This window comes from Temnothorax longispinosus, chromosome 3, assembly GCF_030848805.1.
Source record: "Temnothorax longispinosus isolate EJ_2023e chromosome 3, Tlon_JGU_v1, whole genome shotgun sequence".
In the NCBI taxonomy this organism is placed as follows: domain Eukaryota; kingdom Metazoa; phylum Arthropoda; class Insecta; order Hymenoptera; family Formicidae; genus Temnothorax; species Temnothorax longispinosus.
Genome location: NC_092360.1, coordinates 20,659,736 through 20,676,571, shown reverse-complemented (window position 1 = coordinate 20,676,571; position 16,836 = coordinate 20,659,736). Strand labels below are relative to the sequence as shown.

The following is a 16,836-nucleotide window of genomic DNA, read 5'->3' as shown; positions in this document are numbered from 1 at the left end:
ATTCGAGTCTGCTCACCGGGCTGAGGAAATACCGCGATGTACTCAACTCACGAAATTTCTAGCGGAACATTGTCAGGTTCTCGAGGCCGTCGCGGGCCCGTCCTCCAAAACCAAGTCCACGCCGGTCTCTTCGTTCGTGACTAGCACGGCCGATTGCCCCGTTTGTAAAGAGCCTCACTACGTGTCGAAGTGCACCCAGTTTTTGAAACTCTCGCCGAGAGAGAGAGCAGGCTAAGGCTCGCGACTTAAAATTGTGCTTCAACTGCCTGCGCTCAGGGCACGGATCGAAAGATTGTCCCTCCGCGTGGACATGCCGATCGTGCGGTATGCAACACCATACGCTGCTGCATTTCGAGCAGGCCAGCGTCCCGTTCCCCGCGAACGCTCCGGCGGTCACTCCGGTCGACGACCCCGCGGCGCCGGGGGATACAGACGGAAGCTAGACGACCACATTGCCTTGAGACATCATGGGCGCGCGCACTTCACCACTCGTGATGTCTCTCATCCGTTCGTCGCACGGGCGCGTTCGCGACGAAGATGGTCGTGGTCGCAGTTTTCGTTTGGACGAGGTCGAGTCTTACGCACTCACCCCGTCCCGGGTCCCTTATGACTCATCGTGCACCGTCGAGTCACCATACACTCACGGTGCTTTTGGACACCGCCGTCTTGGCGCATCACCACTCGGGTGGCGCCGAACGGTAGGACCTCGTTACCGCCGTCTTGGCGTAGCACCATCGTTCTCCCGCTATCACGGAGGGCTTCGGGTGTCGCCGAACGGCTGGACCTCATTCGGAGGTCACACATCGTCACGCGTGATGTCTCTCGTCCGCACGTCGCTTGGGCACGTTCGCGGCGAGGATATTCGCGTAATCGTAGCTCGTTGAACGAGGGCGAGGCCCTACACCCTCGCCCCGTTAACGCGCACCGTCGAGTCACCTACACTCACGGTGCCTTTGGACACCGCCGTCTCGGCGTATCACCATTCGGGTGTCGCCGAACGGTAGGACCGCATTACCGCCGTCTTGGCGTATCACCACGTCCCTCCCGCTATCACGGAGGGCTCGTCGGGTGTCGCCAAACGGCCGAACCTCACTCAAAGGTCATAACCGTCGAGTCACACACACTCACGGCGTCATTGGATCCCGCCGTCTTGGCGTACTGCCACGTCCCTCCCGCAACCACGGAGGGCTCGTCGGGGTTCGCCAAACGGCCGGACCTCATTCGGAGGTCCTGCACAAGCTCGCTCGCTTTGAGCCTCGAGTCGAACCTTCCCACGGTTCGGAAACCTCTCCGATCGAGGAGGAGAAAATCGTATCGCTCGTGGCGCTCGAGCCGCCTGACGCGGTACGTTCATTGCTCGAAAGATTCTCTTCAATCGAGAAAATTGGCAGAATTATAGCATACATTCTCAGGTTTGTACATCACTTCCGTGCAAAATCTGCTCCTACGACTTTGGCCATAGATCAGCTCGAACTGCATTCCGCGTTACTACTCGTTGTAAAGAGTGTACAGGCGGATGCTTTCCGCGATGAGATCGATCGTCTCCAAAGCGGGAGAAGGCTCCCCAAGCCCTTTCGCAAACTCGCTCCCTTCCTTGATCCGGTGGGTATTCTCAGGGTGGGCGGCAGGCTTGCAAAATCCGGATTGACATTTGAGAACAAGCACCCTGTCTTACTGCCCTGTAAACACAGGCTCACGGATCTCGTTATCGAACACGTGCACCGCGCGAACATGCACCCGGGTCGGCGCACGCTGCAATACCTGCTCACGCAACATTATTGGGTCCTCGGGGTGCATCGCGCTATACAACGCGTACTCTCGAGATGGCATCGATGTTTCCGCGTAAATCCACACACTTCTCAGCCCCTCATGGCGGAACTACCGGCCGATAGGGTCCGACGGGCCAAGCCATTTTCGATCAGCGGCGTTGATTTCGCGGGACCGTTCAACATAGTTACGCGACGAGCCCGGGGGGTCTCCTCCGTCAAAGTATACGCGTGCCTACCGATGAATCGTCTGAGTCGGTGGCAACTCGTCCAACGAATACGCCAGGACTTCTGGAAGCGCTGGCATCAGGAGTATCTCCATACGCTGCAACAGCGCCCCAAATGGTGGACCTCCGTCAACCCGCTCGGAGTCGGGTCGTTGGTCCTCCTCAAGGACTCCAACATGCCTCCTCTGCGTTGGAGGCGAGGACGAGTGGAGGCGCTGCATCCGGGCAGCGACGGCGTCCCGCGTGTCGCCACGGTGCGGGTGGCGGACGGCACGATCACGCGTCCCCTAGTGAAGCTGTGCCCCCTGCCGATGGGCCCTGCTCCACAGGCGACCGATTCAAATTGATAATAAAATACAACTCGTTGTATTTTGGTGGGCGGTATGTTTGGCGCTCACCAAACTGTAGATGGATGCATGTATCATACTTAATTGTTTAGTCTCGTTACTCGTTGTATATAGCATTCTTGCGTACCTAGTATTAAGTATTTCGGTGACTCGCGCGAAACGTCGGCGGATCGCGATCAACGCGGAATCGATAATTGCGCGACTCACCAATCGGTGCTGCCCTCGCTCACCCCACGAGGGCACCCGCCTGAAGAACAAGCACTCGCTCGCGACACTGTTCCAGCGCCGCGAGCTCTCGGCACTCATCGTTACGACGTCTCGGAGCACAGAGAGATTAACGGAGCACAGAGAGATTATCGGAGCAGGGAGACTTGCGCTAATATCCGGAGTCGCGAGATAGTGCGATCGCCTACTTTCTCGGCCTGCTTGTGTGCTGCTTTTGCCTGCTTACTCCTGCTTGCTTGCTGCCTGCCTTAATTTACTGCTGCCTGCCTCGCTTTCGCTTTGCTCGCTGCCCTGCCTGCGTTGCTGCACGAGCCCGATCGCGACCGAGACGAAGCCTCCAGGAGTCGACGGCACAACGAACGGTGAGTCGCATTTTTAACTTTCGCTTTGGGGAGACTTTACACTTCTCCCCTGGTCCTTCGAGCTTCGCTTTATCGCAAATCCGGGTACGGCTCTACCGCCCCCCGAGCAATATACATATACACATTAATCTTTTATATTTACCTATTATTAATTAATTTTGCACGGTACTTTTTTAATGGAATATTTATAATAAATTCTAAATATGGTGTTGAAATTAACAATTATTATTAAATTGGAAGAGACTATATTTATTATATATGTTAATATTTCAAAATTGAGAAAACTGTTTTTAATATAAAAATTAATTGATTTTTTGACCAAAAATCATTTAAAAGGTTCCCCTTTATAGAGTTAATATTATATTTGATATAATGTCCAACATTGGGTGTAAAAATTAATAATGGACGATTTGAGAACGAAATTTTTATAAGTTCTATACTAGCGAGATCTGCTCAGATCCGGCAAGATCGGAAGAGATCTGATTGGATCAGCAACACAACTTTGTAAGTCAAGATTGGACTTATCTGGTGAGATCAAGATATGTCTGACTAGGTCTGCTCAGATCCGGCAAGATCGGAAGAGATCTGATTGAATCAGCAACACAACTTTGTAAGCCAAGATTGGTCTTATCTGGTGAGATCAAGACATGTCTGGCTAGGTCTGCTCAGATCCGACAAGATCTGAGGCATAATGTCTGCTCGTACTTCAGAAGATCTGAAGCAATCAGATAATGTCCGATTAGATCGGAAGAGATCCGATTGGATCTGCGATTCAATATCGAACGGCAGCAATGGTCAGATCTGGTGAGATCGGATTATAGTTCAGCATATCTGGCTGCATGTGATTAAATATGGCCATGCAGATCTGGCGAGATAAAATTGTATCCAATCAGATCTGACTTTACTTGAATTTCAGATCTCATTGTATCTTATTTTATCAAATCAGACATGGTCAGATCTCCTCCATTTTTTCCCGGGATGGGTTAGTTGACGCGCTTTAAGGGAGGTTTCTACCTCGTTAGGTCAAAAAATGCATTTTTATTTTTTTGCATTATCGGACAGATCCATCCTTTAAGAAGATTAGCAGATTATATGTAAGTATTAAAATTTTTATTTTATACCCAAAATAAACTATGGTAAAACTTTAAACGCGTTTTTCTCGAAATTACATTTTTCAAGTTTACGGAAGTCCTCCAGGACGCTCTAATTAACCAATCGACTTGAAATTTTGCAGACACGTTTACAACACGTGTGTCTATGTCATGAACCACGATTATTAAAAAACATTGAAAAGTTTTTTTTTTATAACCAATTATTTGCAAAAAAATTGAAAAAATCGACACCTAAGTTTCAATGTCTCGCCATTTTATCATTTTTTATTTTTTTTTCTTGATTTTGGTTCATGCCATACCCAGTGTTATATAGAGTAAGAATATGTTTCATTTTTTTGTTTCATGTCACTTGTTCCGGCAGCAGTACTTCCGTAAGCCTCGCCAGCGTGCCGTCGTCATCGTGTCTCCCTCTCTCCTCCTTCGCATGTGGCTCATTGAAAAAATTTGTACTTATTTAATAAAAGCTACTTAAGCAGCACACATAATTTCAACTTGCTATATTCAATAGTTTTCTAAAAAAAAATTCGTAAAAAAATGCATTTTTTGACCCAACAAGGTAGAAACCTCCCTTAAATAATTAAATACTGTTAAAGCGCGTCATCTAACCTATGTAGATTAGTGACGCGCTTTAAACAGTTAAATACTTGCAAAGCGCGTCATTTAACCTACGTATTTTCCAAACTTTTTTTGTTAATAACTTTTTAACGAATAACGAGCGACGGCTAAAACCTTCTGAAGGTCACTCGGGGTCATGACCTTGACAACATATATCAAGGTCATTGAAATCGGTGAGGTCGCCAAACTTTTTTTGTTAATAACTTTTTAACGAATAACGACCGCCGGCTAAAAACTTCTAAAGGTCACTCAGGAGGGTGACCTTGACAACATATGTCAAGGTCAAGGTCATCGGCAGGTGGGGTCTTTTTATGCAAAATTACCGTAATTTTTTGAATCTTCTATCTCGCCGTCTATCTCGCCGTTGAAAGTAAAACAAGAATTAGGTAGAACTAAATACGCGAATCAATTATTTCGTTTAGTTTACTCTATTATATAGATAATTAAAATCGTATAAGGCATGATATTGTGAAATGTTTAAACGTTTGTCAAATAACATTTATTATCGCTTAAAGAAATAATTATAGGGAATAATAGTTATAGAAAATTCGCGCGCACATTACAACGGATATTATAAATAAATTACATATATTGGAAGTGGCTTGGCCTCGTTACATTTTTCAGCTTGATCATTGCCTCACATCGAAGCTTTGTTTATTTTTTTCGCGTATTTGTCATTTTCTTTATGTTTCATAAAACATAGTATAGAATAACAATAATTGACATTCTCCTTGATTAAGTAACGTAAACAATAAATTTATTAACGATCTTTTTGGTTGTGATTGCTCGCATAAATTAAAAATCAAGCAAAATAAACTTCCGACTATAGTTATTTAATAATTAATAAGAAATGTAACATAATATGTAACATGTTTTAACATTGTGAGAATTTCCTGTTATTGTATGCAAACTTATCGAATGTTGTAAATGTAATTTCATGTCAAAAAGAAATAATATATATTGTAATTTTATTGTATATTCAAATCAATTTTGTAATATAACTCTTTTATATAATGTTGTACATTATTGTAAAGTAAATTGTAAGAGAAATAAAATAAATGATTGAAATGTGAGAAAACTGGTATTGTAAATAAAAGATCGGAATCGGCGGGGGCGGTTGAGGGCCTCTATATATAGGTTGACCTGTTTCTAGCGGATGTTAGTTACCTGAGATAAGAATTAATATTTAATTTATAACTAAGAAAATGCAGTTTAAAATGCATTTAATCGCAATGACATTCGGTACAAGCAGGACGGCCATTAAAAATATTGCTTATACCTTTTTCTCGATTCTAGAACCAAATTAAATAAAATTAAATTGTTATACATATAACACTTCTACATTTGCAGATGTAACACGGACGCGCACCAAAATAATGTTTTATAAAAAATAAACGTGGCTACATAGTACCAATTTCGAAAATGGATGTACTGGCGATAGTGTACAGGAGCTTTCAAAAAAGGCCAGGATGACCTCTCTCAGGCTTTTCTCTGATATTACTCATTTCTCATTTATTTCATATTTTTATTACTAAATATTGCTTATATCATACTAGTCATACTATTATATAAAACCCGACTGTTTGTCTGTCAGTCTGTCTGTCTGTCCGTCTGTTCGCAAACTACTCATTCGTTAGTGGACGGAATTTTTACCAAAAATATATGAAATAGGGGTAGAATTTTCCGGAGAGTGCCATGATGTGTATAGTTGTTTGTTACCGATTTTTTGGAAACCGGTTTGAATTGATGTCTATTCAAGCGTATAAGGGGCTAGCACAAGACTCCAAACTTGGATTATTCGTCTTCTTTGTCCTGCATTGTTCAGACAAGTCCATTTTGCCGAATATAGGTATTACCACCCTGGAGTGCACAAAAAAATTATAATATTATTAAATAATATTATTATAGTATATTACAATACTAAATTACAATTTTATTAAATACAATCAGCTATATAGGAGCTAGGATATAGTGCGTACTTTATTGGTCACAAAACACATAAAACACACGTGCCTTTACGCGGAATTAATGAATTTTAACGAAAGCTATTAAAGCTATTAAATTTATATGACACAAGTCACCTTTTTCTTTTTAGCTTATTGAATTTATTGGTTAATATCGCAGATAAACCAATTGCTGCCCCTAAATCACAGATCTTTTCTTCTCTTAGTAGAAGTTCGGTCGCAACAGACGTATTCTGATGTACCTCAATAATCGTGTCAAACAAACTTCTTACAATTCCTTTCAAATTTTTATACCGCGCATACCCAGGTAGCACATACACGTTTCAGAAATGTTTTATGAGTGTTTTTCCGAAACGTTTTATAACCGATTTCTAGAAATGTTTCTCATGAGTAAAAATGTCCACTCGAAAAACGTTCGATGGAACGTTTCTTTTCCGATAACATAACGTTTAAAAAACTATTATAGAAACGTTTTGTTTTAATGATAAGGACATTTTAGATAAAGACATTTAAAATTCCTGTTTTTCACGTCTTTTGAACGTGTTTATGACGTCTTTGAGACATGCTTGAGAATGTTTTAGAAGTTTTATGCATATACCATCTATATGACGTCTATTTCTTTTCGAAGAAATTCCTGAACTGATGCACATTCGTGCAATAAGTTAAAGTGAAACAAAAATTATACTTGTCTCACTCTAACTTAATTGCATTACTGATGTGCACCAGTTCAGGAAATTCTTCAAAACGGAACACACGTATAAATGTTCTTTCAATGGCCACGTTCAGCAGAACGTTTATTTTGCAACTGTTGGAAGTTTTCTAAGCTCAGATTTGTCCGATGACAAATAGATTAAGACCGGTAGAACAAAATTAATTTAAGTAAACAAGTGGATATATGTGCATGGATAAAATGATTTATTTTGTGCAATAATAACACAGGCACACAAAAAATAAAAAGTGTCTTGGCCGAGACACTACACTAGTGTATTCCCAAGTATTTTGACCCGCTGATTCCGAATCCGAAGTCAGAATTGTCAGATTGGCTCTCAGTTCCGAGCAAACCTCAAAACTCAACGAAACAAACAGTTTTTTTGAGGTTTGCTCGGAACTGAGAACCAAACTGACAATTCTGACTTCGGATTCGGATTCAGCGGGTCAAAATACATGAGAATAGTGTAGTGTCTCGGCCAAGATATTTTTTATTTTTTGTGTGCCTGTGTAATTAGTGCAATATAAATTTAAATGTGTAAAAAAAAGGCTATTAAAGCTATTATACATATATACATATAAATAAAGCAAATTATAATTTCGAAAGAAAAAATTTAACAAATAGGTATTTTTGTTAACTGTAAAAACGTAAAAAATACGTTTCTTAAATTATGGTTTCAAAAACATTTTTATTCAAACGTTTCTTAATGGTTCTTTACGGTTATCAAACTAATATGTGCTACCTGGGTTAGAATTTGAGGAGAAAGAATATCAAATTTTGTTGCTCTTAATTAATGGGTGAGTTTGAAAAGAGGGGAATAGATTGTAAATGAATATAACAAAAAAAAACATAAATATATACACACACACACACACACACAACACACATATATATCTATATATATAAAAATAAATGAATGTATGTATGTATGTATGTATGTCCTTTATGCACTCTTAAACTATTCGACTGGTTTTGAAAGTATTGTATATGAAGTAGGGGTAGAATTTTCCGGGGAGTGTTATAGAATGTATAATTTTTCGTTACCGATCTTTTTGGGAACCGGTATTCGACATTTTTTCATTTTTTCGGGAAATAATTGACCGAATTTCAAAGAAATATATATGAAACAGGAGTAGAATTTCCCGGGTAGTGTCATAATGTGTATAGTTTTTTGTTACCGATTTTTTTAATTTTCGGGAAATAATTGACCGAATCTCAAAGAATTGTATATGAAACGGGGGTAGAATTTTCCGGGGAGTGCTATAAAGTATATAATTTTTTGTTACCGATTTTTTTGGAAGCCGGTATCAGAAATTTTTCAAATTTTTCGGGAATTAATTGACCGAATCGCAAAAAATTATATATGAAGTAGGGATAGAATTTCCCGGGGAGTGCTATAAACTGTATAGTTTTTCGTTACCAATCTTTTTGAGAATTGGTATCTTTTTGGAAATCGGTTACGAAATTTTCCAGAGCGGGAGAGAGAGAGAGAGAGAGAGAGAGAGAGAGGGAGAGGAAGAGAGAAAAGGAGAGAGAGAGAGAGAGAGGAGAGAGAGAGAGAGACTATTTGCTATTACATATGTCTTCCGGGGCGAAGCCCGGGTAACCAGCTAGGGATTAGAATAGGAGTAGAATAGGAGTAGAATTTCCCGGGGAGTGTCATAATGTGTATAGTTTTTTGTTACCAATTTTTTTGGAAGCCAGTATCAGAAATTTTTCAAATTTTTTGGGAATTAATTGACCGAATCGCAAAAAATTATATATGAAGTAGGGGTAGAATTTCCCGGGGAGTGCTATAAACTGTATAGTTTTTCGTTACCGATCTTTTTGGGAATCGGTTACAAAATTTTCCAGAGTGGGAGAGAGAGAGAGAGAGAGAGAGAGAGAGAGAAGGAGAAGGAGAAGGAAAGGGAGAGGGAGAGGGAGAGAGAGGGACAGAGAGAGAGAGACTATTTGCGTGTCTTATTACATATGTTCTCCGGGGCGAAACCCGGGTAACCAGCTATATATATATAGGGGAGACCGGGGCTAACCCGACAACGGGGCAAACTTGACACTGATCTTTTTGCCAATTTAAATCTATCGTAGAAACTTGCCTTTCCTACTGTAAATGCGTCTTTCTGTGCCATCAGTATTATCAACGGAATTTGGTAACATTCTGAGTTATAGTGTATTTTTTAACGCGACATAAGCGTTTTTGATAGTGAGAAGTAATTTTTCTGATGTCTCAAAAATGTCTACTCTTTCATCGAGCTTTACCCTTGCAAATCTACCGGTAAGTGATTTTGATGGGAAATTTGATGCTTTATACGAATCCGATAATAGTTTTTGCATATTTTCAAAATTTTTATATTTTTGGAGTAACAAAAGTAAAAAACGACGTTCGGGGCAAAGTCGACGGGGCAAAGCCGACACGCTGTTTTATTAACTCATAATAATAAACGATGCTTGTGATGCAGCTATATGGCCCATGACAAATGTGTGCACACGTGTAATCGCAAATTTACTTGCATAAATTGTTTTTCAGACATGAGTTTAGATGAAAATAATTGAATGTTCAACAATTTTTGTTCTCATTATTTCCAATGATTGTTTTACTTAATTCCAAATTTTTGTACTTTCTAAATACACAATAAACAAATGTATATTTAATTTCAGACAATAAAAAATAAGTTCCAGATCAAATTGTGTCGATCAAGCAAAGTGTCGAGTTTAACCCGGCATTTTTCAATTTGAAAATTTGTCTTCGCGTCACTTTTCTTTTCCTGGGGGCAAAACTAAGCGACGTACAGCAAAATTTCTTTAAGCAATTTTGTACCTGAAGGAACGCTCTTTAAATGTGTACCATTAAATTTGCTTAAAAATTTTAATTAATTGTTAAAAATTGCCTTTGAAAAAAATTGTGTCGGGTTATTAGCACCGGTCTTTCCTATATATATATATATATACATATATATATATATATATATATATATATATATATATATATATTTGATGAATTTGACCAAATTTTTATGCACTTTTAAACTATGATTTATCTTCGCTGTACCATCGTTTCTTCAACACAATTTACTCCAATGCAAACAGTATTTAATTTGTTCAAAAGCTTCATCAAAATCAAATATAAATTTTCATAAATATCAGCTCAATACAAACTGCGATTTAACAATCGATTTTATTTTATCTTAGATTTTTTAGATGAGTATATTATTCAACGGTTCGGGAACTATTGGCACGTATTGTATGACATTACATGTACGTGATGTTACATGTTTGTATGCAAGATTACATTTCCCTTTTATATGGCTTATTGCGGTACTTGATAAACATTTTCATTAACAAAATATAAGGCATCTCGACCATCAAAGACAATGCATAAGAACAAAGATAACTGATAGTAATGTATCCCACATTCATAACAACCTGGAATCAAAAAGTAAAAAAAAACAAATAATACATTTTTACCGTATTTCTTTATTAATGCTGGAATTTCAAATATTTGTATACTTACAAAGGTCAGAGGTTCAAAATGAATCGACGTTTCACTGTATAAATGAATCGATTGTATGATAACCGGATTTAAAAGATAAGCGCAGTATGTGAGCCTGCTAAGAGGAATCCAGCCTTTGAATGAGAGTAACTGATTAACGATGCCTATAGCAAAGTAAGCATACAATGATAAAAATGATGTTTTTAAACTATGACAATATTTAAAATGTATCACTAATATATTACGAATATACCAATTTTTATAAGATGTATTTATGCATTAATAAATAAATAAACAAACCTCCGTGTTTAGTTGAACACGCTATTACAACACATGCAATACATATGGCCCAAAGTATTCTGTGCAGTGCTACATAAATAGAAGTAGCTAGAACGGATGTAACTCGATTGTAAGACAAAAATAGTACGGATACTTTGCAAAAAATAGCCAGGCACCAACACAAAATTATATGTTTCTGAAATATATGTCAAATTAATATAATACATTTTAATTTATGCGATACTATATAATTGATTTACATGGAACATAGAACTAGTTAGTTTATATAGAATAAGTTTATATATTCCATAAGTTTTTCAATGACTATTTATTTTTAATATGTTATATAAAACAAAAGAAATATACTTTACATCTTTTAAGGCAAAATTATTCTTTAATTTTGCCAAAATGTAACCTGTAATTATCCCAATAATAAATGGACTTATTCTCATCCATGGTGGGATATAGAAGATATCTACAAGATTATACTGTTCATCACATCTGTAACAATAAGAAAGAGCATCCTTTTAACTTGATTTCTCAATAAGTAACATACTTTAGTAACTTACGTCGCGACATGTTCGTAAACGTGTGAAATATAACTGTTAAGAATAACTGAGCCTATTAAAAGTGCACTCAATATCGTAACAGCGGCATAGAAGTATCTGAAATTTATAATATATTTATTCAAGTATACTCGAAGAAGACATTAATTATAATAGTTGGTTAACATACATAGTCGAAAGAATCAACAGCGCCATAGTAATTACATAGAATTGCATATCATTAGCTAGATACCAACTCCAACTCACGCACTGTAATGCAATAAAAATTTTAGAAAAGTTTCTATGCGTCTCCAAGTATAATTTTAATTTGATCTTATCAAACGTGTTCGTACCATTGCATCCAATTCAAAGAAATTATTTATGTACAGAAGATTTCTCCACCAATATTTCGCACAAGTTTCGTGTGATTTTTCGTACATGTAAAATTGCGATGTTTTATCGAACCAAGCCGAGCTTAATTGCGCTATCCCTAACATAATCATGTAAGCCGGTGTCAGCCTTAAAAAGAAAAATTTTATTACAGCCGCGTGTAAAAAAGGAAAATTATTATTTAGTTTACATTGAAATCAATATTCAAACTTCTTTGTAACATATTCTCTTATTTTGTTTATTACTGCAATAATTTTATTTTGTTGTTTGTATTGTTTTCTGTGTTCTTCAAACACATCACAATTATAAATACTTACCGAATAAATCTTTTTATCAGATAAATAAAGAATTCAATTAATTTTTCTCCGCAAAAAATCGGTTTTGGTACTTGGTTCGTCTTATCCCGCAAATACATATAAGTCACTAAACATCCGCTTGAAAGAAAAAAAATATCAACGGCCATTAATCCAATGTCAAATAAGTAAATATAACTCTCTTCGTATTTCCACAACACTACTTTATTATCTGTGAGCATAAAGAAATTTTGGTTATGCGTATTAAACAATAAAAAAAAAACAAAGCCAAAAATATCAATTTTACAAATTTATTATAAATTACTACTTGCCAAGAGAATTCAACGTAAAATGTAGACTATGTATGATGATTATTGAACACATGCTTAGAAATTTTAAGCCGTGAATGACGGGTATTGTGCCAGCGTCTAATTTTGTGCAAAATATTTTTCCCGTATTTGTGTAAGCGGAGAAACATATTAATATTTCTCCAATTTTACTTTTCCGATATGAAGACAAATTTATTTTTATTCCTATTTCCTTGGACACGTTTTCCACACCTAAATCATAATTGGATGTCATTATAGTAATAATACAAAAATCAAAATGCTTTAATTAAGTTAGATCAATAAACAAGGGGGAATTCTATACACACGAATAAGCCATATATAGCACAAGATGTAGCTACAAAATATTTTATAATTAATTATAAATTACTTGAAGTAATAGCTAATTGCGAATTGCGTGTTTAATAATTTTAACACCAAAGAGGAAGACTTAATTTGTAGAAAATTGTAGCTAATAAAAACGGTAAATAATCTGTTGTAATGGAAATTATTTCTCTAAGTTTTAGATATAACACTTACCATTACCAGTTTTATTCATCTTATTTTTCTTTACACGTTTTTGATATGTAAATATATCATATATTGTTCCGATTGATGTCACGAGAAACGAAAACCCTAAGCCAACACTGCAAATAGAATATTTCTTGGTTGATTCTTTATATATGCTTTCGGAGGATTAAGATTAAAATTACTTATAATATTATTAATCTTTTCTGTTATAATATATTATTGTTGTGCTTGTGTGTATATTGTCGAGTAATTACAATTTATATATTTCTTGAGACGTACCAGATAAAACGTAACACACTATTAGGTTGCATTTTGTTATCATTTAGATCTTTAACCTCGATCAGCTGAAAGTCCGCGGAGTAGAGATCATCGAAGATAACTCTGTCACGAAATATTCTTTCCAAAATAAGGCTCAAATTATTTATAGTGCATGATGCTGGTAAACAGAGTCCGAGCGTAATCACATTCTAAGATATAACTTTCTGTATATATTAAAATGTCAAACGCATCCTTTATCACATAAAGATTTAATATACTTACCTGGTTAAACATACTTATGTGATTATAAATAATACTGTTGTGTCTAAAATGAACTACGAAATAATGCATTTGGAAAGGTGGAAATTCCTTTCGCGGATCGCGATAATGCATGTTATTTAGAGGAACCGTATTCATCATATCAAGACACTGACTACGACTTCCCAGCCAATAATTATTTCCGTAAAGGAAACCCGGTTTAAAGCCACCACTGGAATCTAATACTAAAAATAAAAATGACAATGCTACTACTTATGCAAAAACAATAAATGACTAATTTTTACTTATTATCTATTAATTAATCATTCATTGATTACACTAATTATGTAAAACAATATAAGAATATACGAGAGCAGTTCGATAAGTCAGTGACTTTGAAATGAAAAAATCTTCGTTTCACACAAAATTTGATTTACTTTTTAACATAGTCTTTTTTTGTGTATGCTTGCGTGTGTTGTGTGAGAAAGAATGAGAGAGGGATTGAGAGGGAGAGAATAAGGAACGATTATAGATTAGATTCTTTGTAGGGACATTTAACTGAAAGCTTGTAAAACGATTTTTTCGAAAAATTTACCAGATTGTAAGATCGAAATTCATTTTTGTATACATATATAATAGAAAATATTCGGTTTTAATAACATCTTAAATTATGAATATACAATAAAATAAGCACAAATGCGATCTCTTAATTTATTACACTAATATTTCATAAATATTATTCATTTAAGATTAAACGATATTAATTAATTTATTTAATTTAAATGGAATTGTATAATTGATCAATATAAATATGCTGTATAGGCTAAAGGTGGGTGGTATGTCTTTTTTACTAGCTTTCTAGATTTTAGATTGGAGTAAATAGAGTTAATAGCGATTCAGTTATAATTTAAAAATTTTACGTACCTTTCAAGCTCCACAGTATTCGTTGATTGACAGCGTCTCGAAAATTTTTCAACTCCTTTCCGCATGACGTTGAGTTGAGAAGATCAGCTTTCGAAGCAATGGCATAAGCAGGCAATGCCTGAATACGAGCACTGTTAAATTCTTGAGTATGTGCAGAGACACAGAATAACGCAGCTAAGTTCGTACAGATGCAGAGAATAAACGCAAATTGCCGTTGCACCATTGTTACAAAAGGTTTTTTAGCCTGTAACAATCACTTTTATTTCTTCGTTACTGTGTAAATATCCCAGGTAGCACGACACGTTTCAGAAATGTTTTATGAGCGTTTTTTCGAAACGATTTATAACCGCTTTGTAGAAACGTTTCTCATGAGTTAAAATGTCCATTCGAAAAACGTTCGATGAAACGTTTCTTTTCCGATAAAAAAACGTTTAAAAAACTATTATAGAAACGTTTTGTTTTAATGATAAAGACATTTTAGATAAAGACATTTAAAATTCCTACTTTTCACGTCTTTTGACCGTGTATATGACGTCTTTGAAACATGCGTGAGAATGTTCTAGAAGCTTTATGCATATACCATCTATGACGTCTATTCTTTTTCGAAGAAGTCCCTGCACATTCATGCAATAAGTTAAAATACCTAAAACAAAAATTATACTAGTCTTATTCTAACTTAATTGCATTACTGATGTGCACCAGTTCAGGAAGTTTTTCAAAACTTGATCGTATAATAAAATAAAACACAAAATTGTGATTTTTTGCTTTACAGAATATACGTAATGTCCCGCTATCGCAAAAATTATTTTTAATATTCACTATTTAAATAACATTCGAACGATTGGAATATTGTTATTTCTCCATATATTTTTGTAAGCTATTTTTGATATATGAAAATATTGTCACAGACAATGCTTTGGTACACATTCTGCGTGAGTACCTTGAGCTTTAATTGAAACTACGATTAATCAAAACAGACATACCTACAAGGTACTTCGTAGATACATTGGGCGGACCAAATTATAAGAAAATGTCAAATTGTTTTCTTCTCTTGCTTCCGTTTCCATTCTTCCGCTGCCATTATATCCGCACTATATCACAGAGCACATATTTCTAAATGTGATATACTGACTACGCCAAGAAAAATATTCGAAAAAACTGTTTGATGAAGGTTGAAAAGAAACATGTAAATCTTTTTTAAATGTAAATATTGTACACGAACAATTGCTAATAACAACTATTTATTGTTTAACTCGGACGCGGCTTTATCTGCAAGTGGGAAGGCATTTATGGCATTGTGGGTATATGTACTGTATAATATTATGTATAGTATGATAAACAAAACGCATAATTTAATCTTGGTAATTTTAAGCCGTGTCGTTCTATTTTTAATTATTAGACCCCCATAGTTCAATATTTAGATTGAGGTTTATTTTAAATAATATCAAAAGTAAGGATGACGTGCTTTGTTTCCAAAATATTGACAGCGTTTTGAAAATTTTTCAACTCCTTTCCGCATGACGTTGAGTTGAGAAGATCAGCTTTCGAAGCAATGGCATAAACAGGCAATGCCTGAATACGAGCCCTATTAAAATCTTGAGTATGTGCAGAGACGCAGAATAACACAGCTAAGTTCGTACAGATGCAGAGAATAAACGCAAATTGCCGTTGCACCATTGTTACAATACGTGTTTAGCCTGTAATAGTCACTTTTATTTCTTCGTTAAAGCGGGGAGCACAACACACTTCTGCACAACGCATAATGCGTAAGCATAAGAAAATTGATTGGTCCATACACATGTGCATAAGGAAATAGACCAATCAGTTTTCTTATGCTTACGTATTATGCGTTGTGCAGAAGTGTGTGCTCCCCGCTTAAGGGCTCGGTCACAATGAGAGAAATAAGGAATAAGATAAAGGAATAAGGAATAAGAGAATGTCGCATCTCACTTCAGTACACGTATGTACACAGCAACGGAATGATCTTCTTTTTTCTACGGCTGATTCCGGTGAGCTCACCACGCGATCGATAGAGTTAATCAATAATTAAGATAAGTCCATTATATTGATATGTAAGTACTTTGCGTTTTATACTAATATTCATTGTGTTGCTCAATACTGTTTTTATATATCGATTGAATAATTATACCGTTAAATTTAATAGTACACTGCGTTTGTCGTTTAAATTTCAACAGAAACAATTGATAAAAATATT

The 16,836-nt window shown here is 36.4% G+C and overlaps 1 protein-coding gene across 5 annotated transcripts; it reads right to left on the bottom strand.

Moving 5' to 3' along the window:
* Positions 1-4,470: 4,470 nt before the first annotated feature.
* Positions 4,471-15,216, bottom strand: LOC139810293 (nose resistant to fluoxetine protein 6-like). 5 transcript variants are annotated; one of them, XM_071773713.1, is made up of 14 exons: positions 14,622-15,210; positions 13,722-13,942; positions 13,461-13,648; positions 13,191-13,297; positions 12,657-12,884; positions 12,349-12,556; positions 11,995-12,160; positions 11,832-11,911; positions 11,666-11,761; positions 11,468-11,597; positions 11,118-11,292; positions 10,839-10,981; positions 10,581-10,750; positions 4,471-6,514 (listed from the first exon to the last, which is right to left on the bottom strand). In XM_071773713.1, the coding sequence occupies exons 1-13, from the start codon at positions 14,842-14,844 to the stop codon at positions 10,613-10,615; spliced, it is 2,103 nt and encodes a 700-aa protein (XP_071629814.1). In that variant the 5' UTR covers positions 14,845-15,210; the 3' UTR covers positions 4,471-6,514; positions 10,581-10,612. The 5 variants fall into 5 exon arrangements, with proteins under 5 accessions (XP_071629814.1, XP_071629817.1, XP_071629819.1 ...); XM_071773716.1 differs by lacking the exon at positions 10,581-10,750 and having other exon boundaries at positions 14,622-15,213; XM_071773715.1 differs by lacking the exon at positions 4,471-6,514 and having other exon boundaries at positions 10,024-10,750; positions 10,839-10,951; positions 14,622-15,216.
* Between the last annotated feature and the right edge of the window lie 1,620 nt (positions 15,217-16,836).

What these genes read in the sequence shown, in the direction of transcription:
- LOC139810293 (XM_071773713.1), bottom strand. Translation starts at nt 14,844, where the DNA reads ATGGTGCAACGGCAATTTGCGTTTATTCTCTGCATCTGTACGAACTTA. An exon ending in CTGATAAAAAGATTTATTCG is followed by an intron (nt 12,161 to 12,348) that starts GTAAGTATTTAT and finishes TTTCTTTTTAAG; the next exon opens with GCTGACACCGGCTTACATGA. An exon ending in GTGTTCAACTAAACACGGAG is followed by an intron (nt 10,982 to 11,117) that starts GTTTGTTTATTT and finishes ACTTTGCTATAG; the next exon opens with GCATCGTTAATCAGTTACTC.